At 40.5% G+C, this 22,898-nt stretch overlaps 1 protein-coding gene across 1 annotated transcript in view; it reads right to left on the minus strand.

The window, feature by feature from the left end:
* LOC306768150 (uncharacterized protein) overlaps positions 1-22,898 on the minus strand; it is a gene marked incomplete at both ends in the record, with an annotated part of 129,882 nt that overhangs the window by 37,521 nt on the left and 69,463 nt on the right. The window contains 20 exons of the mRNA XM_079256382.1: positions 2,680-2,733; positions 4,120-4,164; positions 6,596-6,649; positions 6,825-6,869; positions 6,966-7,019; positions 7,558-7,611; positions 7,856-7,963; positions 10,525-10,578; positions 10,659-10,703; positions 11,387-11,440; positions 11,743-11,787; positions 11,882-11,935; positions 12,033-12,077; positions 12,420-12,473; positions 12,571-12,615; positions 14,820-14,873; positions 15,501-15,545; positions 16,993-17,046; positions 19,544-19,597; positions 19,719-19,826. Of these exons, the coding sequence (XP_079112508.1) occupies positions 2,680-2,733; positions 4,120-4,164; positions 6,596-6,649; positions 6,825-6,869; positions 6,966-7,019; positions 7,558-7,611; positions 7,856-7,963; positions 10,525-10,578; positions 10,659-10,703; positions 11,387-11,440; positions 11,743-11,787; positions 11,882-11,935; positions 12,033-12,077; positions 12,420-12,473; positions 12,571-12,615; positions 14,820-14,873; positions 15,501-15,545; positions 16,993-17,046; positions 19,544-19,597; positions 19,719-19,826 (1,125 nt within the window). The remainder of the gene's footprint in view (positions 1-2,679; positions 2,734-4,119; positions 4,165-6,595; positions 6,650-6,824; positions 6,870-6,965; positions 7,020-7,557; positions 7,612-7,855; positions 7,964-10,524; positions 10,579-10,658; positions 10,704-11,386; positions 11,441-11,742; positions 11,788-11,881; positions 11,936-12,032; positions 12,078-12,419; positions 12,474-12,570; positions 12,616-14,819; positions 14,874-15,500; positions 15,546-16,992; positions 17,047-19,543; positions 19,598-19,718; positions 19,827-22,898) is intronic.

The raw sequence follows: 22,898 nt of genomic DNA on the forward strand, positions 1-22,898 counted from the left end.
AATCCTGACATCAGTTTAAAGGAAAATCTGACAAATTTGTAAACACAGCTACACTCACTGGCCACTTTACTAGGTACACCTGTTCAGCCAATCACATGGCAGCAACTCAGTGCATTTAGTCACGTAGACATGGTGAAGATGACTTGCTGAAGTTCAAACCGAACATCAACATGATGAAGAAGGAGATTTAACATGCCGTGGTTGTTGGTCTGAGTGTTTCAGCATCTGACGATTTAATCTGATTTTTACACAAAACCATCTGTAGCGTTTCCAGAGATGGTCTGAAGAACATGCCCAGTAGACAGCAACTGTCTGGACCAAAATGTCTCCTCTGTATCAGTCATCAGAGGAGAATGGGCAGACTGGTTGGAGATGATAGAAAGGAGCAACCACTGGGTTAAACTAAGGAATGCAGAATAGCATGTCTGAACACACAACATGCCCACCATCAGAGCAGATGGACTACAGTATGCAAGTAAATGTTTATTTACCAATCGAAATGCGCCCCTGAAAGAGCCCGCCCATGAAAGGTTTATGTCAGAAATGAAACCAAACAATTGTGAATCAAAACCAAAGACTCTCCACTCAGCGGCTGTCTGGGGATCCTGGCTCTCCATTGGTGTGGGCTGGACCCTCTGCCTGCAGGGGGTTGGGGGTTGCCTTCGGGCTCTTGGGGCCCAGGGGCCCGCGCTCTGTCTGCCCTTGGGGGTCGGTGCCCGGCGGGGCCGGTTCCTGCTGGTCTGGGCCCGCTGGGGCCTGTTCCCCCCGACCGTGGGGGGACTCCGGCTGGGGCTCCCCTCCACTGCCTCCCGGGTGGGTCCATAGCTGGCTCCGGGGTGGGGTGGTTGGATCCTGTGCTTGGGGGTGGCTACTGGTCACCTGGGTCTCAGGGTCCTCCTGGCCTGCTTCTTGCCTTTGTGTGGAGGGGTCACACTGGAATGATCACTCTTCTCTGAACACGTTCCACTCTGTATGTTCTGCATGTGGCGCAGTCACTGAGTCGTCTACAGGATTATTCACTAACAGCAGCTTGTTTTCTTTGTCTCTCATTAATATTTAACCTGATAGTCTAGTCCTCTGCAGGGGGAATAAGAATCTAAGATTGGTCTGTTTGTGTCTATGTGTGTGAATATGTAGGTATATGCGTCTATATAGGTAATTGCGTATGAGTGTATATGCGTACGTTTATGCATATGTCTGTTTTTTCCTTCTTTCTCTTTCTATCTCTCTCTTTTTCTCTATCTCTACGAGGTGTTTTCTTTCTCTTTCCATTTATCTTTCTGTTGCTCCTATCCTCTCTGGTCTGGTCCAGCAGTATAAACTCAAAAATTTACATAAAATAAATAAAGAATTAAAATAAAAATCTAGAAAATCAAGGGGATCATCAGACTAGTAATGCTCCCCTTGGCAAAGTAAATTTGCTCAGCAGAACACTGCATCCAGACAATCATTATGCTTGCTTAAATGCTGGACAAGACAAAAAAAAAAACAAAGACTGAAGCGCAACCAAAGTAGCGAGAAGAGAGAAAAAGGAAGAGGAAACTGCAAACAAAACTACTCAATTTAACCAAATAAAAGCCAAATAGTTTTCATCATGATTGCTAATTTTTGATTTTGAGATCATATATTTTACTTAAGTTTGAGAAAGTTTTGGTTTTAATTGTTGTTTTTTGCTTGAGTTTTAAAAAGTTTTGCTTGGGGATTCTGAAACAAATCTGATTCCATACATAATTCTGCTTCATAATGAAACACAAAACAACACAGAAAACACAGAAACAAAGCAAAAGCGAGCTTAAAAACATGTGTTTTAGCTGCTTTTTCAAGAAATCTTTAAGTGGACAGATCTCAGGCTGAGAAGGGATTTCCAGAGAGGGGGAGTTGCTGCTGCAGAGCCACTGGTTTTCAACTGGGTTTGCTTCACAACCAGCAGACCCTGAACACACGACCTAAAGGACCTGCTGGGTACAGAGGGCTTTAGAAGGTCCCTGATGTGATCTGGTGCTTGGTTATGCAGGGCTCCATATGTCAAAACCGAACTTTAAAATGACTACAGCAGGGAAAGAACCCCACGGAGTGCCTCTCCAGTCAGCGAAGGACTTCGAAACTGAGACTTGGCACCAACATGACATGGTTTAACCACCACAGTCTACCTGAGTGTTGCTGCTGATCATGTCCATCCATTTATGAGCACAGTGTAGCATCTTCTGATGGAAACTTCCAGCAGGATGATGCACCATGTCACAAAGCTCACATCATCTCCACCATGATGATGAGTTCACTGTCCTCCAATGGCCTCCACAGTCACCAGATCTCAGTCCAACAGAGCAGCTTTGGGATGTGGTGGAACGGGACATTCTCATCGTGGATGTGTGTGATGCTTCATGTCAGTGTGGAGATGAATGTTTCCAACACTTTGCTGAATCTACGTAATGAAGAATGATGGTAAAATATACTGGATGAAGTGGCTGGTACCAACTAAACCACTAGAGCCGGCACATGAATTGATATCATCGCAGTGATCTTGTCACTATAAAAAAGGTTTTGGGGAAATAATCCTTGCAAGTTAAAAATATTCAGCTGAATTTTGAGACAAATTCCCAGTTGGGCTACTACTCGTCTGCTCCACTGATCCATCCCATCCTTTAAAGTTCGCGACCAGAGAATGACGACGAGGCATACCAGTGAACCGGGTGGGCCATCTGGTCCTCTCTCTCCAGCCATGCCTTGAGGACCCTGCAAATTCAGAAATGGAAACAAAGAAAGATGGAGTCAAGAAACAGAAAAACTGCTGACTAATAATTAAAACCGCGCATGAACGTTCAGGTCATTTATTTCCCTAAACCGACACGGAGCAGTGAGCTGTTAAATCACGGATGACATGACTGACTAGTTCACTAATCTTTGTTTAAACTGCCATTTAATCCTTTCTCAGCCATTTCATTAAATACAGTTCACAAGCCTTCCCTCTAAATGTTACGATGGATAAAATATCGGCCATAATGAGTTTAATTTAAAACAACTTTACAGTTAACTTGTGTGATTAGCGATGCGGCGACTGCAGAACACCAGAACAGCCGCAGCTCTTGTTCATTGCAGACAGTTTTCTTAGATGATCAAGACTTCTAATGAAACATGTGCTCTTGGTCTGTTTTTTAATGATTATGTGTCTTTAGATGGACTGGGAAATCTTTCATTATGAAGATTATGGTTGTTGTTGTTTTAAGGTTTGAGTAAGGCCTCATCCTGGCTTCATGTTCCTCTCCACCCCAACCAGTCGAGGCAGATGGCTGCCCTCCCTGAACCGGGTTCTGCCGGAGGTTTTTTTCCTATTAAAGGGAAGTTTTTTCCTTCCCACTGTCGCTGCGTGCAGCTCAGGATGGGGGATAGAATCGAAGTCATGACTCGATGCAATCAGTTGGTTTCTATTAAAGGATATGTATGAATTGGCTCGAATCGATGTGTATGTTGATTTGTGTATGTAAAGTGCCCTGTGACAACATTGTTGTGAAGTGGCGCTAAACAAATAAAGTTGAATTGAATTGAAAAGCAGTAGAATGCAGAAATGTCCAGCCAGTGCTGATTAACACACACACACACACACACTGACAAACTGCAGGGCTTGTTGCTCAGCGTGTGTGTTGAACTGATCTGGAGTCTGACTGGAGGAAAGTACCTGCAGCTGGGACCATCTGGATGATGCATTTAGAAGGGGGGGGGGGCATTTTAAAGCAGGTTATTAACTTGGAAAGTGTTCAGCAATCACATCCTGGTTGGACGTGTCCAGAAATTTCTGGACATGTTAATCACACATCTGTGATCCACACACGCATGTACCAGTAAACTATATGTCAACACACTCGATGCAGTCTGGTTAAGCGGCTGGTAGCGGCGATGTTGTCTTGTTAAAACCTCTTTTTTTCCAAGCGTTTGCTGACTGCTTTATTACCTGCCTACAGATCTATAAAATCCTGCATAATTTTATCCTGGTCTGCCTTGTAAAACTGTAATAATGTGTTTTTACTCGGTTGAACCCTGAAGCTTGTGGCAAGAAGCCAAAAAAAGCAGAGCTGAAGGAATGATTATTAAGCGCTGAGGTCACTCGGTGGCTAACGGCCTCACCGTCGGTCCCTGAATGCCAGCGCCGCCATCAGCACCTGACGGACCCTGAAACAGAGGCAGAAAACAGCAGCGATTAAGTTTTTAACCATCAACTTATCGGGACTGATGTTGGTTTTTGTTCTGCAATTTTTCTAAATAGGTCCTTAAACGTTAATGCATCCTTAGCCGAAAACACACCGAAGCCACCAGATCAGCAGACACCCTTGACATAAAGCAGAAGAATTGCTTTAAACTCTCTACAGCCGGGGTAGATGTGGCTCAGGAGGAAGAGGAGTCGTCCTTCAACTGGAAAAGCGCTATAAGTACAAGTCCGTACCATTTAAACCATAGATCATAACTTCCTGTTCAAAATAACTTGTCTTTATGTTCATAATTTGAAAAAGTAATAATTGTATGGCTTTAAGGTTGCATTGCTGATACTTCTTGTTTTCTGACCAGTTAGAACCTAAACTTATTTAACACTGTGTGTTTTTGTAAGTTTACACAGTTTCCATTGTCATCCAGACATCTTGAGAAAACGTCAACCAGATTTCTTTCAACTCTTATTTGAAATGAGACATAAAATCTCTGATAATCTCTCAGATTATTAGTTGTAGTTATTTCTTGACCACAGATTTTAAACCTCTTTAAACAAGATTCTTCATACGATTTAAAAGCAAAGATGAAAAACTGTTGAAAGTTCACAGAAACAGCAGTCTGGATGTGCAAACAGAGCTCAGGATGAAGTACATCCACATTTTATTGTGAAATTCACAAATTGTGAAGTTTATTAAATTTCCCTTCGGGGATTAATAAAGTATTTTTCATTTCCAAAAGAGTTGGGATGTTAAAATAATAAATGAAAAGAATAGAATCACAAACTCATATTTACTGACAGTAGAACATAAATATCACATTGAATGTTGAGACATTTCACCCCTTCATTGGTCTTAATTGCTGGATTTCTGCTTCCAGATGTTTTGTACTGGTGAAAGGTGTGGACTGCAGGCAGACCAGTTCTCCTGTTCCACCATGCTGTTGAGATGGATGCAGGATCTGGTTCAGTAACATCTTGCTGAAATCTGCAAGGTCTTTCCTGAAGGAGATGAGAACAGATGTGGCTCCGTGTACTTTTCAGCGTTGATGGAGCTTGACAGATGTGGAAGCTGCCCACGCTGGCGCTAATGCAACTCCACCCCATCAGAGATGCAGGCTGATAACAAGCAGGATGCTTCCTCTCCTGCCTGCAGGACATGCCGTTCATGCTTTCCAAAAATAATTTACCATTTTCCTCCATCTGACCACAAAACCATTTTCCACTTTGTGTCAGACCATTTTAAACGAGCTTCGTTCCAGAGAAGATGGTGGCGTTTCTGCATCATGTTCACATGATGAAGGAGCTTTAACCTGCATTTGGGGACTTCGCACTGAAACTGTGTTCTCAGAGAGTTCATGAGTCCCTGCAGGGATTTTCTGGAAAGAATCATGTGTGTTTTTATTGCAGCACCACCTAAGCCCCCCCACCCCCCCTAGATCACCAGCATCCAGTTCTGATGTTGGACCTTGCCTCATGCATACAGAGATTCCTTCTAAATCTCTGAGTCTTTTGAGGATTTGATACAAAACAGTCTTCACATCTGTATGCTGGGAAACCTTTTTCTGAAAGTGTTCCGCAGTTTTAGACGCAGTTTGTCTCAGATTGTTGAAGCTCATCTTTCATCTGAGAGACTCTACTTCTCTTAAATGCTCCTTTTATGGCCAGTGTTACTGACCTGCTTCCTTCATACCTAATTAGTGGTAAAATATTCCTCCAGTTGTTTATTTATCCAGCCTTTTGTTGTCCTAATGTCTTGCAGTCATGTCTGAAAAATGTCTGAAAAAGTTTATTTCTATAATTGCTCCTTTATTCCAAATCCTTTGTATCTGACTCCTCCCTTTAAAGTCATCTGTAACTTATTTTTGGTGAAATTTCACTGCCAGTTTTATTTGCAGATAAATATACTTTACATTTCCCAGGTAAAATAATGAAAAAATACTAAATTAGAGCAAAACAAGAAAACCCTAAAACCAACAAACACCCTGGTTGTAGGGAATGATCATAGGAAATAACAGGGTGTAGCTGTTAGGATGCTGGTGTGTTCAGGCCTTTAAAATAAATACAAAATGCTAGAAGCAGCAGAAAACACAAGTTCAACATGACAAAAACACCAACAAATAAACGAGACAGAACAGCAACCACAGTACTGAACAAAGACTGCCTCCTGCTGTATAAACCGATGAGATGTACTGTAGGATTTAAAGCTGGATTGTTTCCCCTTAAAGACATGAAGCCAACAAAACTCCAACATTAGAAAGTGTGTAATGATCTACATATATATGTACTAGATAATGAAGTGGATAACTGCAGGTTTAATACAGCATGAGGCAGGACTAAGAGAAAACACACAGACATGATACTTTGAGGTGATGGGATTGAAATATGATAGAGAATGGGAACCTGTGTACCAGGCTTTCCGTCTGCTCCCTTTGGTCCAGGTGGCCCCGGCAAACCCTGGAACAAAATCAGCCAGAGAATACACAGATGCACACACACAAGTGAAAACTATTGATCTGCATGTGAGCAGAAGGAGAGTGACAGACATGGTATCATTTTCCTTTTAGCTAGTTGAAGGTTGTGTTTGTGTGTTTCCAGTTAGATCACACACAGCTGTGGACCTCCAGCTTACCGGTGGGCCTGGTAGACCAGAGTGGCCCTTTCGTCCAGTCAGACCCTGGGAAAGAAAATTGTATAAAACAAGACAACATCAAGACAAAAACTACAGTGTGATAAAAACAAAAGGTGCTGCTGTAAAAGGTGTGTTCTGTACCTTGGTCCCTCTGGGTCCTGGTTTTCCAGCTCGTCCATCTGGTCCTCTGGTCCCCTTCAGAACGTTGGCAATGTAAACAGACAAAGCCAAATGTCAATATCAACCTGATCCCAACCTGAGTGATGACTGTACAGGCAATATACAGAACACAGCTTTTTCTCTTCAACACTAAACGTGTAAAACAGGGGCTTCCAGCGCCGGTCCTGCAGGCTTTCCATGCATCCCTGCTCCAACACACCTGACTCAAAAGAATCAGTCCTAGTGCAGAACGTGATTGGCTGTTGGATCACTCTAACGGTGTGTTGGAAAAGGGATACGTCAAAAGCCTGCAGGACGGCGGCCTGAGTGGACCAGCTTTGGACACCGCCGGTATAAAATGACAAGATTTCACTGTGACAAGTCATTAGTTATTAGTTATTAAACGCGAGACAGTTCAAATGCAGTGTTTTTTCTGTTATTAATGTTACTAAATACTAAAAAACCTGCTAATATCAAACTAAAATTGTGACTAAAAGAGAGTTTAACTGATTTTTATTACATTTAATGCAGTTTACTAAAAACAGTCGCCTGTTATTGACTTTAAAGTCCTGACCTTTAACCCGTTGCTGCCCTGCTTTCCCTGCAGTCCGGCGTCACCAGCCGCACCCTAAATGAAGAAAAAAACACAGTAAGTTTCATCTTGTTGTCCAGCTGTGTTTCACCGTCCTTTACCAGGATACCGTGTCATCTCTCCAGTAGGAACGTTTAGTTCCTTTAGCTTGTCGGCAGAACTTTCCAGCTTGTGCACTTTATATGATGTGCACTTAATGATGAACTTTTCTGAAAATACTGATTTAGTCTGTTTATTGTAAAATCTTTATGTGTGTTCAGCTCTGTGTTGCAGGCTGTACCTCAGCTCCTCCAGGACCAGGTGGACCAGTGACTCCTTGGAAACCTGGGAAGCCGATGGGGCCCCTTTCTCCCTGAGGACCCCTAATCCCTGCTGCTCCCTGAGCACCCTGAGAAAAAAGGTTTTTGTCTTTTCAACCAAACAAGAAAAGGTCTTTTCTGAATCAAACCATACGCATGACGATAACAGAGTAGTCTGATATTTTGAGAAAATGATCTTTGAAGCTAACCTTAATGAAAGTCCTACTTTCAGATATCTTTATTTTATATACATGTTAAAACAAAATGAACAAGAATTACAGTATACTGAAGGTAAAGGAGATTAAATAAACATACGGACAGTATTTAGTTTCCCAGTGTTGTAAATAAAAACAATGGATTTTGTCCTGTTTAACATTCAGAAGGTCAAATATTCTCATCAGGAAAAATCAAACTTAAATAAGTGATTACAGGTCAAGTGTTCATTATTTGCTTAATGAATGTCCCGACAATCTTATGTCAGGGTGCAGTCACTGATGTCAACGTTCATTCATTCATTTACCGAACCACTTTGTCCTCTGGTTTCCCTCGTGATGCGTGATCCGAGACTTTTTTCTTACCTCTGCCAAGGAGGTTATGTTTTTACCGGCGTTTATCTGTTTGTGTTCAAGATAACTCAGAAAGTTAAGGACGGATTTCAATTAAAATTTCAGGAGTTGATGGATATGTGAAAACGAGAAACAGATGTAATTTTGGTGGTGATCCGGGTCACTGTTTGGATTCAGGAACTTTTTAAAAGGCCGTGGTGAAGGTTTGCATTCTAGTTTTCTAGTTTGCAGTTTTTTCCACCAACTATTTTCTCTTCCTCGGCTGTTTAGCGGGAGGAGGCAAATAAACCGAGCCAGGTTGGGAAATCCTTCCTGCATTTTCTCAGCCTTGAAGAAGCTTATGAAATGTAAGAAGTGAACAACTTCAATTCGGTCCAAATATTTGGGTTGGTCAGAGTTTTTACAGATTGACCGTAAACTGAGGGGTCTAACTATTTTTCTTATTGTTCATGATTACAAAATGTACAGACTACTATGAGGACGAGGAACCACTTCACCCAGAGAAAAATAAAATATCTCTGAACAAGATTACCTTCCCGAGGGGAATGTATGTACCAAGACCTCCATTCTGTTGTTACATTAACAAAAAAAAAAAAAAAAGTTTCATGCTGAGCGTGAAAGAAAACGAAGTGATAAAAAATAGTCACTTGCCCCATAAAGGGTTAAAATGAGTCGGTGGCGGTAAAGGAACTCTTAAAACATACAAATATAGCAATAAAATCTAAAGTATTTCCCAGTAAATGCACCATTATTTCAGATCAAAAGGTGCTTGTCCTGCAGGGACATGTATACTTTATGTACAACAGGTCTGGACCACTCACGGACCAGAGGAGCGCATGACAACCCACCAGTCCCATGAATCATGTTAAACCAGTTTGTGTGCCACTGAAAGGATGCAGATTCACACCACCGGGTCTCCACAAGGCAATGTGGGTTAACACGGGCTCGGAGCGCGGCGATTTAATCTTATACAGGAGTAACAGTTGCTTTCCCAGCAACTTAGCACTCATGACAGTTAGACAGCAAAGCGATCTTTCCTATTTGATGGTTTTTCAGTCACAGAGATGAAAATCCCAGTTTTATAGTCCTACCAGCATGCTGTCAGTGCCTGGTGGCTAAAAGGCTGCAGCTAAGAAATAAAGCAAAACAAACACAAGAAAAGAAGAAACTGGGAATTTCCCAGCACAGAGAGGAATTCTTCATCACACGCTTGTAGTGGGTCAACAGAAGTGATGGACTGGAAGGAATCTGATGCAATGTTCTCGCAAAATAATTCACCCGCCTGCTGTTTTGTTAGTTTTATTACATTGTAACACCTGGTCTGACGAGTCTCCATTTCAGCTCAGATAGTCGGGTCAGCAACATGAAAGCATGTATCCATCCTGCCTTGTGTTAATGGTCCAGGCTGCTGGTGGTGTAATGGTGTGAGAGATATGGGCCCCTTGGTACCAACTTAGCATAATGTAAACTCCAAATCTTGTATGAGTATTGCTGCTGACATGTCCATCCCTTTATGAGCACAGTGTAGCATCTTCTGATGATGCACCATGTCACAAAGCTCACATCATCTCCATGACGATGAGTTCACTGTCCTCCAACGGCCTCCACAGTCACCAGATCTACATCCAACAGAGCAGCTTTGGGATGTGGTGGAACGGGACATTCTCATCGTGGATGTGCAACAACTGTGTGATGCTTTATGTCAACATGGAGCAAAACCTCCTTGATGATTCTGTGCCATGAAGAATGAAGGCAGCTCTGAAGGCAAAAGGGCTCCAACCTGGTTCCAGCAAGGTGGACCTAATAAAATAGCTGGTGAATAAATCTAAGCTCAGGCCTCAATACAAACCATCTGTAGCATGACTTACAGACAGAACTCATTCAACTTAAAGGAGCTGGAGGAGTTTTACTTTGAAGAAAGAACAAAAATCCCAGCCGACTGATGTGGGGATATTTTTGTCACGCTGCTTTAACAGAAATCCTATTTTCACTCATTATCAATATTACAGAATGCATGTTTGTGTTTGCTATGAGGAGATGTGTATAAGAGTTATTCATTATAACGAGAAAGATGGAGTTCCTACTTTGTCTCCTTTAGGTCCTGGATCGCCCCTGTCACCATCTGGTCCTCTGTTACCCTGTCATTGAGGGAAAAGGTGTATTAAAGTGTATTAAATCATGCATGAAACAGGTCTGCAGATCTAACTGAAGATCTTACCGGAACTCCTGGAAAGCCGACATGACCCTGTCTTCCTGGCACACCCTGTAAAAGTAAAAAAGAGAATTAAATACAATCATTATGGCTGGAAATACATCATTAAGTCAGAGCAAGTTAAGAATAAGGAACAGCAGAATGAGCTGATCCCAGAGGAGGACCAATACAAAAACAGTGTCAGACAGTTCTGAGTCATCGCTCAAGGCCACACTACAACGGTGGCTGGGAAGTGCAAAACAAATGAAAATTTCTTTTGAAAGTAATTTAGCTCACACTTTTATCCAAAGCGATTTACATATGACAGTAAAAAGAATATAATATAAGTAAATAAAAATGTTTTTTTCCTAAAAGGGAATTAGTTTTTTTTATTTTTTATTTGTATTTTAAAATTTAAACTTGGTTTTTGAAATTGAAATTTGTTTTTATATTGTGAATTGGTTTTCAATATGTAATTTTGTGTTTGAATTTTGAACTGTGTTTTTTGACATTTAAATTTGTTTTACACGTCCCAGCCACCGTACACTACAACCACTAGATGGCGTTGTGAGCCTGCAGCATGTTGCTTTTCACAGGACTGTACTTTCAGTCTGGAACTGTGCAGAACAGCAGCTGCACTGCAAATGTTGATGGACCAGTAAGAAATTACTGGTCCAGTCTGGTTAAACATTACTGTAGCAACAGGATCATTGTACAGAAATTAGGTTCAAGGCTGGCATTAAAAGGAAACTCACCATGATGCCTTCAAAGCCAGGGTCCCCCCGGGCACCCATTGGCCCTACAGGCCCCTGATATAGGAGAAAGAAACAGCATAGTTTGGAAAGTAATGATAAGATTTGGCACTTTTGCCCTGAATACAGGCAAAGCCATCTGCTGCTTTTCATGTCCATGAACATATAAAGCTGCCATAATGCATATTAAGCCATATAAATCATGAACAGCAGATATTAGTTGTATAAAAAGATGATAAATCATAATACAGTGATGAGAAGTGAATAAAAAGAAATTAATTAAAGCATTGTAACAGAAGATTAAAGCAAAATATTGTAAAGAGAACTTTGTAACATAAAAAAGAAGCCACCAAACTTACCGGATCTCCTTTAGGCCCAGGGGCCCCCATCAGTCCCGGATGTCCCTGAAAAAATGCATGGAACAACATAAACCTGCATTTCACTGAACTAAAGTACCTAAAATAGTCTGTTGGTAGTCTTGCCTTGAAAGGTACTCACCTGGAGCCCTCTGCGTCCTGGTGGACCCATCTGTCCCTCTAAACCTGGAGGCCCCTGGTCCAAAACAAATTAACATTGATGCATATTCACATATATATTCCTATAAAGCTGTTTAGCTATAATTTATACACAAGCAAGTAAAGCTTTATACCTGCGGACCCTGGGGGCCAGCCCTGCCAGCTGGTCCAGTCTCCCCCTGAAAGAAACCATTAATGTTTGTATATAAAAGTCTGATGTTAATGAAGCTTAATCACAAAAAAGCAAATAAATGTGTTCACATTGTGCTTTTCCAGTCATGCCAAAACAAACTAAATGTTCCCAGTCACCAGTTTTATTGTCAGGATTTAGTATTTGTTGGGTCTAGATTATGTCTTTTAAATCAGGTGACGTAAATCTTTCATTTTAGTGCTGCTGTCTCATCTTTAAGTGGAATTTATTATTAACTGACAAAAAAATTACACATCTCAGCCTTGTAAGAAAATATTGCCCAACCTCAAGGTCACCTCAAGTCTACTAAATTTATTAACCGTATTTGTACCCTTAAGCCATTAACTCCTTGAGTGCCAACGCGTCCTGTCACACCTGGTGCACCCTGCAACACACACACAAATCATATACAAACACATAGCATACACGTTTGGTGATTGAAGAAGCAGATAAATATTTGTCCTTTGAAAATGTGAGCTTACTGGAAGTCCTGGCAGACCTGGGGGGCCATCCAGTCCACTCTCCCCCTGGTGACATGTATGAAACAGTATGAATGAGACACTACTCTGCATGTCTTCATTGTCCATAAATTAATTTAACATATTTATGCTTAGTTGCACACATTTTGTTCCTTTTCAACTTAATTCCGATTCAATATGAATCAGATTTGATCTTCACAATCACAACTACAAGTGAATGCGTCATTTATTTGACTTCCAGAAGAACATGTAAGGGATAATGCCCAATGAGGTGTCCATTATCAGAAATGAATGAACGACGTGGAGCCGTGAACCGTCTGATGCGAAGTCTGTTAATTTTTTATAGTAGACACCTCGGAGGGTATTATCCCACTTATACCATGGTCACTCACAAAGAAAATAATATAAGATCAATTACTGTTGTTGTTTTTACTGTTAAAATCATGTTTTTAACAAGAAGCGGCTGAGCGGACTATTTAATGTCTCTTGTGGCGTTGCCGAGTTAACTGCCATTGGCAGCACCCGCATCTTGTTTGGCAGCAGATACTATCATGACAAATGACCGATGATGGTGAAATATGATAGTGTTGCGGGATGTGTGTGACTATGTGGTCCAGGGAGCTCAGTGTGTATGAATGTGAGTGAGTGTGTGTGCACGGCGCGCCGTCAGGTGATCAGGCCTGAAAGATAATTATTGAACAGAAGTGCCGCCCACTCCCTTTAACGGATTCCAATGAAAATATAGTCATTTATGAAAATGCATATTTCTTCACAATATGATGGAAATTGGGGAGGACGTGCGATGGTTGGTTTCTATAACAGCATAAGAAAAAAATCGGCCAAGGAAAAATCTAAATATGAACGGCACAGACCTTTTTAATTATTGAAGATTGCTGTGAAATTGGCGTAACCGCTGGAGCATTAAAGCAGAGAAACACACGCATGGTCCGCTTCACCACTGCAGGGTGACGTCAGAGCCGCTCTGTCCCTCTTTGAGAGATATGGAGGTTCATCACGAACTAACTGATTAAATATTATTTAATACGGTTGAAACAATATGCTAGATATTTTATCTGCAGTGACTGATTTCAACTAACGAACATGAACCTAACACAGTAGTGAGATGAGGAGGGATCGGAAGACTTTTTTTTCTGTCTCCCTTTTCTATTGTTTAACTTACCTGAAAATATAAAAATAACATAAAAAACTGGCAGATCAGATACATCTGGGCCATGACATAGTCTTTCCAGATAGTCTTTCTGTTTTGTCCGTTTGTCGCTAACATTTCTGTTCCCATGGTTACCAACTGGTGTTTGAGCCAGCGCAATGATTTAGAATTATTGGGCTAGTTGACAGAAATTTTTTAAAATGGTGTCCTATATCACTTTTTAATGGACAACCTGTAACCAATCAGAATTGAGTATTCACCCAGACCATGGTTATAAGACTGGATAACTTTGCATATATCTTCAATCCTTTGGGAAACTTTGAGACATAAAATTCTGAAAGAAAAGTAATCACTGCTAACTTGCTGGTGGCATTTATCTACAGAAGATGGCAGACATTTATCAGTTATGTACAAAGAAAGATGGACAAGAAAAGCTAGTTGATAGTGTTGATGTTTTTAGCAGCCATTGCTAACTGCAATTGTGTCATGAGTTTTGATGCTCCGGAGGTGTGTTAAAGCAAAAAGCTACATGAAATTCCATGTGCCGGATTTTTGCAACATAAAGTACATGAAATAGATCCAACAGCCTCTAAAGTCACAATGACTGATTCATTTGAGTCAAGCCTGTTGGAGCAGGGATACATGGAAAACCTGCAGGACCACCTGCAGGCCAACCCTGATGTGAGGGATTACTTTCATTAAAGTATTAGAGCGTTAAATTTAGCGTCTTGTTTGCTAGCTCAAGCCAAGCCTCATCGTTTCAGTATCTCCAAGGTTAAATGTGATTTACAAAGTCTTTTCCCATAATGAGCTTAAAATGTTCAAACAGGATGAACAGTTTTCAAAAAGCATTTTTGACAACATAGATATATGTCTTGTTCAATTCTAGTTTCCTTATTCACACATTTTAAATGTGAATCTAAACCAGCAATGGAAACCAAACAAACGAAGTAGGAAAGAAATAAACATGAAGCCTGAGAGCAAAACAACCAAAAAGTCTGACTGATTATCATTTATGCTGAGACAGGCTGGTTACAGGCTGGTTAAAACATGTGCAACACGAGTCAGACATCGCGTCACTCACATCGGGCCCAAGGGACCCCTCTGGCCCAGAGCCACCACGGATCCCTGGAGGCCCCTGTAGAGAAGATTAAAGAGGTCAACATGGTAGCAATGTATCATTTAAATGCACAATAAACCCTGAATACCAAAAGGGGATTAAAAATACAGTGATATAGATTGCTGCCCATTGATCAAAGTCTTCTGTTAAACCTACGAGTTAGAAACACCACTTCTTTTCAAGCAGAACTAGATTTAAGCTGAGAAAAGACCAACAAGTAAACTTTGTGGCAGCCGCATGTGGAACTCGCAGTTCAAAGGCAGCTGGATTAGGGATTAGCAAGGATTCGGGAGTGCGTGTATTTTTCCAGAAGAGTTTGTTCTGTTCCTATCTAAACACACCAGTTTGTTGTTTGTGAACTGTATCACACAAGACCAGCTCTTTCTGGAATTCTTCTTGTTATTACTCTAATCTGCTGGTATATTGTCCAGCTGGCAGCACTTGTAATTAAATGCTTCTCAAAGTACAATAAACCTCATTGGAGAGAAAAATAAGGAGTGTTTGTGTCTTAAAAAGCAACTATTTTCCTCTTCAAACATGGAAATAATACTTAGTAATAGTAATACTTCTTTCCAAATTCCCACTGAAATTTCTTTTCAAACACAAAGACAAAAGCAACTTCATGACTTTAGAGAATCCACTCACTGGAGGTCCGACAGGGCCGGGTGGACCAGGTAAACCAATCGAACCCTACAAAAAGAAAAAGAACAGAATATGTAAATAAAAACCACAACAGATACAACAAATTAGATTTTAGCTTTCAAAGCAATCCTCATCCTTGTTTAGGGAGCAATACAAAGTTACAACTACCTGCGATGTTGGTTGTCGGCTTGCAGATTCTTAAAGTACAGTCTATGAAAGTCTAGCTGTTGTTTGGTTATTGTCTTCCCTCCCTTAGACCAGTGGTTCTCAAACCCCCAGGATAGCAGAGGTTGGGGTTTGTGACCCCTACCCCCATGCAATGACTTAGTGGTTGATGTGTGATTTATCAAATGAGTCATACTGCAGACATCCTCTAAATATGAGACTGGAAAATTATGAGAATCCACATTGAAAAGGAGGATAAAGTGGCTTTTGGTGGATTTGGTTCACTACCAAGACAACTATATGGCAAAATCAGCTTCATTTGCTGAAAAAATACCAAATTCAGGTTTTAAAGGTCCCATATGATGCAAAATATACTTTCTAAAGGTTTTCTAACAGTTATGTGTTTCTGTCTCCATATCATGTGCAAGAAATTTTCTCACTTTCTAGCTCCACTTTTTAGACCAGTGTGTGCTCTAACAGGTGAGTCTGAGATCTTTCCCTCTGTGACCTTACGAAGGGGAATAACCCGTCACCCAGGTAGTAGTGGATACTGCCACCGACCCGACACTCAAGCTGAGCTTGGCTAATAAAGTCATTGTGGCCGTCAGTGAAAGCCACATCCTCACCCCCAACAGGGACATGGAGTTTGTTCTCAGTAGAGCTCCATAGTGACTGTCAGATTGACTGAAATTAAGGACCAAGGCTGAATTTGGAAAGCAGTATTGTAGGACCTCTGACACTCATGAAATTGTTGAAAAAATGTATAATACAGGACTTTTAATGTTCATGCATTAAAAGAAAATGAAGGTTTCACATTTCTCTCTCTGCACTAATGGTTTCATTTTGACAGGTCTCATAAAATCCTACTTTTATGTCATAAATGTAGGCTATATATATTTTACAATTATTTGTTGTTGAAATAATCTTATAACCTCTATGCCATGGGGTCCCAACCCCCAGTTTAGAACCACAGCCTCAGGCCCCCTTTCTGGATTACAGTGCCCCCCAGCAGGAGTCATCCTTTCTGAGTTTCTCTGCTCCTGTTGCTTGAAAAATGCTATTTGCGTCTGTTCTTCAGGCCTTTCCTTTATATGTGCCATTTGAATGACTTCCCTTGTAAGAGGCCATAATGATTTGAGTTATTGGGATGATTTATGATAACAAGCCCTCGAGTGCCATCAGACTAAATGCAATTCTACTTTAAATGTCAAAGATGGATGATAAATTTAATTAGATTAAATTAAATGTTATTTATAGGCTGTTTTTCATGCAACAGAAATGCAAACTCAAGTCTTTTACAGAGCAGAGACACAAATAAATCAACGATTACCTTCTGACCAGGTTCTCCAGTTTCCCCTTTTGGACCCAGCAAGCCAATGAGACCCTGAGGAGGGAAAATAAATAACTAAATAAATGAATAAATAAATAAATATTATCCCGCCCTTTCCCCACAATACTTTGAAATGTGCATCTTCAGTTACTGTAATTATTTCTGAAAAGACAGTTTTACATTCCTGAGATCATATCACGTGACCACCGTCAGAGTGACATAACGGTTCTAATTTACTTTGTAAATAAAGTAAATAATAATTTTGTTTCATTTGTACTTAACTGCATTGCATTTAATGTGGGAATGTGTCCACACCTCAGTGTTTTCAAAGCCTTACTCAATAACTGCACCATCAGCTTGCACAGTGGTTGTTGGTCGTGATGTTTCTCATTATTATGTGCCTTGAAATTTTCCTTTAATGAAGCTCTGAAACTGTGACTTGGTATTTAAGTTAGTTGTTGGAAAAAAAAACCTCATTCTGACTTCCTGTCAAGTTTAAATCACGTCAAATCGGATAAAGACCATGTGCAGCTTTTACTCAAAAATCTTACTTTACAGAAGTACAGACAGGCTGACTTTAAAAGGTTAAATATCAAATTAACAGCCTAGAAAGACGACTTAATGTTGCACCACAGAAACGTAATCTCAATTTTAAATGGTCAAATTAAAACATGAATTCTTCAAGCAGCTTGTAAATCTCTCTCTCTCTCAGGAAACTACGTTAAGTGTAGTATTTTCTGTTTATGAAAGATGCTTTAGGCAAAAAGAAAAAAAAAGTTGGTGAACAGTGTTCTGCAGCAAATCACAGATGTATGGAGTGTACCTGTCAGGCCCAAATTCAGGACTTTAAGTGTTTCCTAGTTTGACAGAACATCTCCTCCAGACACTGCTGTGCAAATACATGCCAGGAGCACCTACATTTCCCAGAACTAAATGTTTTACATGACAAATGTGAAGTGAGTGCAACTTTAAACAACATTGTTCTACAAAACTACACCAGCATGCACATTGCTGGAGCTCAGTCTAGCAAAAGCAGGAAAACTTGCAATCTCCTCTGTTCAGTCACAGATATTAATACTGGATATCTGCACTACTGCAAGTGCATGAGGAGTGTTGCAAACATGTTAAGTTATAAACACGTCGAACTGCAGCAGGAAGCAGAAACTGGCAAAAGGAGGAGTAAAAAAATGAAGGAGGTGGTTGCATTTGTATAGATGGACACGAGGCCAATAAGTCACAGCTCTCCATGACAGCATGCAATGATAAGAAATAAAGATGTCTGATTACTGCATTAATGCTTTAAGTGTCCTACAAATTTATTCAGCTACACGAACCGTTTAGTTTTTAATCTCATTTTCAGACTATGTAAATATTCTTGCTGCTATGTGTGTGTGTATATTGCACCTGTAGATATACTGTTTGTACATTTTTTTTTTTCTCTGATTATACTACAATTCAATTTCCCTACAGGGATAAAATAAAGTAAATCTTAACCTTAATTTTATCGGACTACTAATATTATCAACTGATACTGGCATTAAAATGTTAGATTATAATTTTAAAATGATCCGTATCGGTTTTAACTTTTACACAACATGCACATATTATGTATAAAACTCTTCAGCTTCATCTCCTAACTCAAAATGACAAAATATAAAAGATACCATTAATAGTTTTCCAGAAAATTTTGTTGGTGTGATACCAGTTGATGTTAGTATCGGAAATGAAGACTTTGAGAAAATCTGTATATTGGGAACATTAATAAGAATTCAAAGGTCATAAAATTGATCAATGAAAGGGAATTAGTACATTTTGGGACTGTGCAGTGAGTTCAACCATAAACACAACTATCAGATTTCACTGTGTGAAGTGAACCGTGAACTTTCATGTGAGAGATGAACCTGCGTGACGCTGCTGTCAGATGACATTCTGCTGCAGACATTTCCAGGCCTGATATCATCATTTTGCCTTCCACTAGTCAACATTTCCTCACTCACTCACTGCTCACCTTGCTTAAATGATCTAAAGTTTAGACTATTAGCTCTTGGGAATCACTTATTTAGTGCAAAAATACTATTTAGCCCAGTAAAATAAGTAAGTTCTTGTAATTACAGCTAAACACAAGGGAACAGATGATGTGTCTTTGATGCAGACCATTTGTAATAACATGTCTAAAGACCGTAGATGCCACAAGTGTGGCAATCTTACAGGAAATACTGCAACTGCAGCTTTATTTATATAGCACTTTTAACACAACCACAGTCGACCAAAGTGCTGTACAGAGTAAAACAGAGATAATAATCATAATACAAATACAGAGTGCAAAAACATATAAAATTTCTAAAACTGGTAAAATCATGATAAATACAGTCAGATTAATAATGTCAACATCTCAGGTGGTGTTAAAGCCGATTAAAACAGGTGGGTTTTAAGACGTGATTTAAAAACCGGTACAGAATAGTACCTGTTTTTAAGTAGTAGAGATAGTAGAGAGTAGAGAGAAATATATCAGTAAAAGTCAACAATAGAAGCTGTGGTGTTTCAATCTCACCTCGTCACCTTTTTCCCCTTTGGGTCCCCGTTCTCCCCTGTATCCCCACAGGCCCTGATGTCCATGGGACACATAATAAGATGTTAAACAGCTTGTCCTATCATCAATAACACAGTCATGCTCTACAGGTGTAAGCTGAGAGCTGCTTTCCTGTTAACAAACAGAATTTGCCTACATGTAATCCAGGAACACCAGGCATCCCAGGGAGACCATCTTCTCCGTTTTCCCCATCTCTTCCTGGAGTTCCAGATCGTCCCGGAGGGCCCCTGGGGCCTCGATCCCCCTTTCAGACAACATAAAAGCAGTGAGTCCGAACATTGAAAGTCCAAAGTAAAGTTTAGATTTAATTTTATAGAACAATCAATGAAAGCTTGATTAGTTTGAGATGTGTGAAACTTATTGGCCCCATAAAACCCTACTACATCCTTTCTGCTGTGTGTGACATTTAAATAGACGTAGCATGGTTATTTATTAATTTATTCATTCATTATCATAATCACTTAGTCCAATTAGGGGTCGTGGGGAAGCTGGATCTCATCCCAGCAGTCTTTGGGCGAAAGACAGCTTACCCGTCTATCAGAGGGCCACACAGAGACCAACAACCATTCATGCTCACACTCACCTCTATGGGCAATTTAGAGTAACCAATTAACCCAACATCCATATTTTTGGACGGTGGGAGGAAGTCGAAGTCCCCAGACAGAACCCACAAACATATACGAGGAGAACGTGCAAACTCCACCCAGAAAGGCCACTGTCCAAACCCCCGCCTCAGCCAAGGATCAAACCAGCAACCCTTTTGCTGTGAGGCCACAGCGCAAACCACTAACCTGCATGGTTATTTACACTCATCTAATTGTATCTTTGGTAGCAAAACGTCAGATTGTGGGAGAGTTTATTTCTTTGCAGTTGTAGAAGCAACAAATGGGCATTTTCAGTTTCAGTTTCCCAGTTAACATGACCATAAAGTACTTTCAGCTTCCTCACCTGCTTTTATGCAACTCAAACCTCCACTTAACATTACATATAAATGTTCTGCAAGCTACAATAGGTTAATGGTTAGCAACCACTTTCCCCAGAGTAAGCGGGTGATAACAGCGAGTTACTTTCAGGCAATTTAGGGGCTTCTATCGACCAAGTAGATGGTGGCCCCAAGCCCTCACTCAACAGGATCCAATCATAGCAGAGAATGGCTACCACCTGCTCTTTCAGCCATGGAAACATCCGCTCGCCACTGCTATCCCCCAGCTCATTTCTTCTCTCCAATTTCTGCTTTTCACAGACTTTACACAGCACATGCAGAAAAGATGTACAGTCCCAATCTCCATCACTAAAGGATGGAGATTGGGACTGCACATAACATACAGGTAAATCTGTAAAAACAATTATGTAATATGGCTCCAGTTGCTAAAAAAAACTGTCTTAACTGAGAGTTCAGGATAAATAAAGCTCCTTCTGCTTTAAAACACTAAAACATATTCAATTTTGCCTACGTGAGCTTTACATAATGATCCATTGTTTGAACACAACAGACAAATCAGAACCCATTACAACACAAACCATGACTCCATGAGTGATCTAAAAGAAACTTTTTGTCATGATTTGGGTTTTTCCCTTTGTTTTGTTTTCGGCCTTCCTGTTTTATTTTGTAGTTTTTCCTGTGTAGTTCCCTTGGTTTTTGTTCAGCCTCATAGATTTCCTATTGAGTTAGTTCACCTGGGTTCATTTAGTTAATTTGTTTCACCTGTGTCTGGTTTTGTTCTGTGTATTTATACCCCTCAGTTTTTTGTCTTGTTGCTGGATCATTTCGTTAGGTTTGTTGGTGTCCTTGGTTGCTGTAGTCACCAATAAATCTGGAAATCTGCATCCCTGTTCCGTCTTCTCTGCGTTTGGGTCCGCTCCCTCACCATCTCCACTGCCTGCCGTGACACTTTTGGGATCACACTTATGTCATCTCCAAAGGGTTTGGGTCTCCAGCTGTGCGGAGAGTGGTTGCTAAGGTACAGTTGCCAGCAAAAGCAGTAAGCCAAAATAGGGTTGAACAACTACACTGAAACTGCAAGGTGCAATGTGCCGAGTGATCTGACACAGTTTTGTTGTAGTTGCGGTCTGAGCAAGCTCTTCTGCATAATTCCACAACATGGACCAGTCTTTTCCTCCCCACACAAGTCAATTTGTCTTGGAAGCAACCTGTTGTAGATTAAGCAACTTTTTTTTTGCCTGTGACTTCTCCTTTTAGGTTCCGTGAATTGCTGCCAACACCCACAGGGTCTGCTGTTCTGGAAGACATGCTAAACCATCTAACCATGACAATCTGGCCTTTGTTAAAGCTGCTGCCCACAAATCAAGTTCTATTAGTTATTGTTCAGTTGCTGTTTAAAATAACTCGTGATCTTATCGTTTCACAAACTTTCACCAACCTCCCTAAAACGATTTTAATGGTAAAGAGCATGATGCAGGTTAGAATCCTCTTTACATCAGTATGTAGATAAATATTGTAGGAACTGAAAACACACATAAAAGTAACTTATTGGAGTTTTGGAGTAGTTTCTGTAAGAATTTTACAATTTCTGCCTCGAAATCTACAAGACAGGAAATGATACAGGAAGCGCAGTAACAGTATCTCACCTGTAGATGGCGCTTATTTATTATTACCCAAAAATGAATAAATAAGCGCCATCTACAGGTGAGATACTGTTACTGCGGTTCTTGCAATTGGGTTCTTTTCATGGCAGGGGTGGGTTTTTTTTCAGCACATCTTCTACCTCTTCATACATTACTTCCTGTCTTATGGTTTTAGAAGCAGATGTGGGGCTGTTTATGCACAAACAACGCACACACTTGTCCATATAGTCCATACAGCTGCTAAAACACAAATAATGGATTGATGGCCTGGGCCTCGTGGGTCAAAGCAGAACACACAAAGGCGGCCGAGTGTCTGACGAGCCCAAATCGTGCTGTTTCTCATTACTCAGCTGAGACCTCACATAACAGATGCTGCTAGTTTCCACACAGCCACTGCGTATACAGACTCTGTTTATGTATTTTTAGATGATTTTTCAGTTGGATGTAAAACAGCGACATGAACCCCCACCTTGTTAAAGCTGTCCACCAAAACACATGAAGTCACAGGTTTTCTGAATTCAGTGGAAATCAGCAGAGAATGGATGAAAAGTGCGAGACCCCACACAGTAAAACGTGACACAATACACACTCTGATTTAGTGCTTAAGTTGAAAGGAAGAAATATGAACGTTCCCAATTTAGCAAAGAACTGTTTCATTGTTTCATTTCTCCAAATGTGAGGGGGTGGTTACATCATTGTGACGGTTTCTAAACAACCACCTTCTTTAATT

Source organism: Telmatherina bonti (genome assembly GCF_933228915.1).
Source record: "Telmatherina bonti genome assembly, chromosome: 17".
In the NCBI taxonomy this organism is placed as follows: Eukaryota; Metazoa; Chordata; class Actinopteri; order Atheriniformes; family Telmatherinidae; genus Telmatherina; species Telmatherina bonti.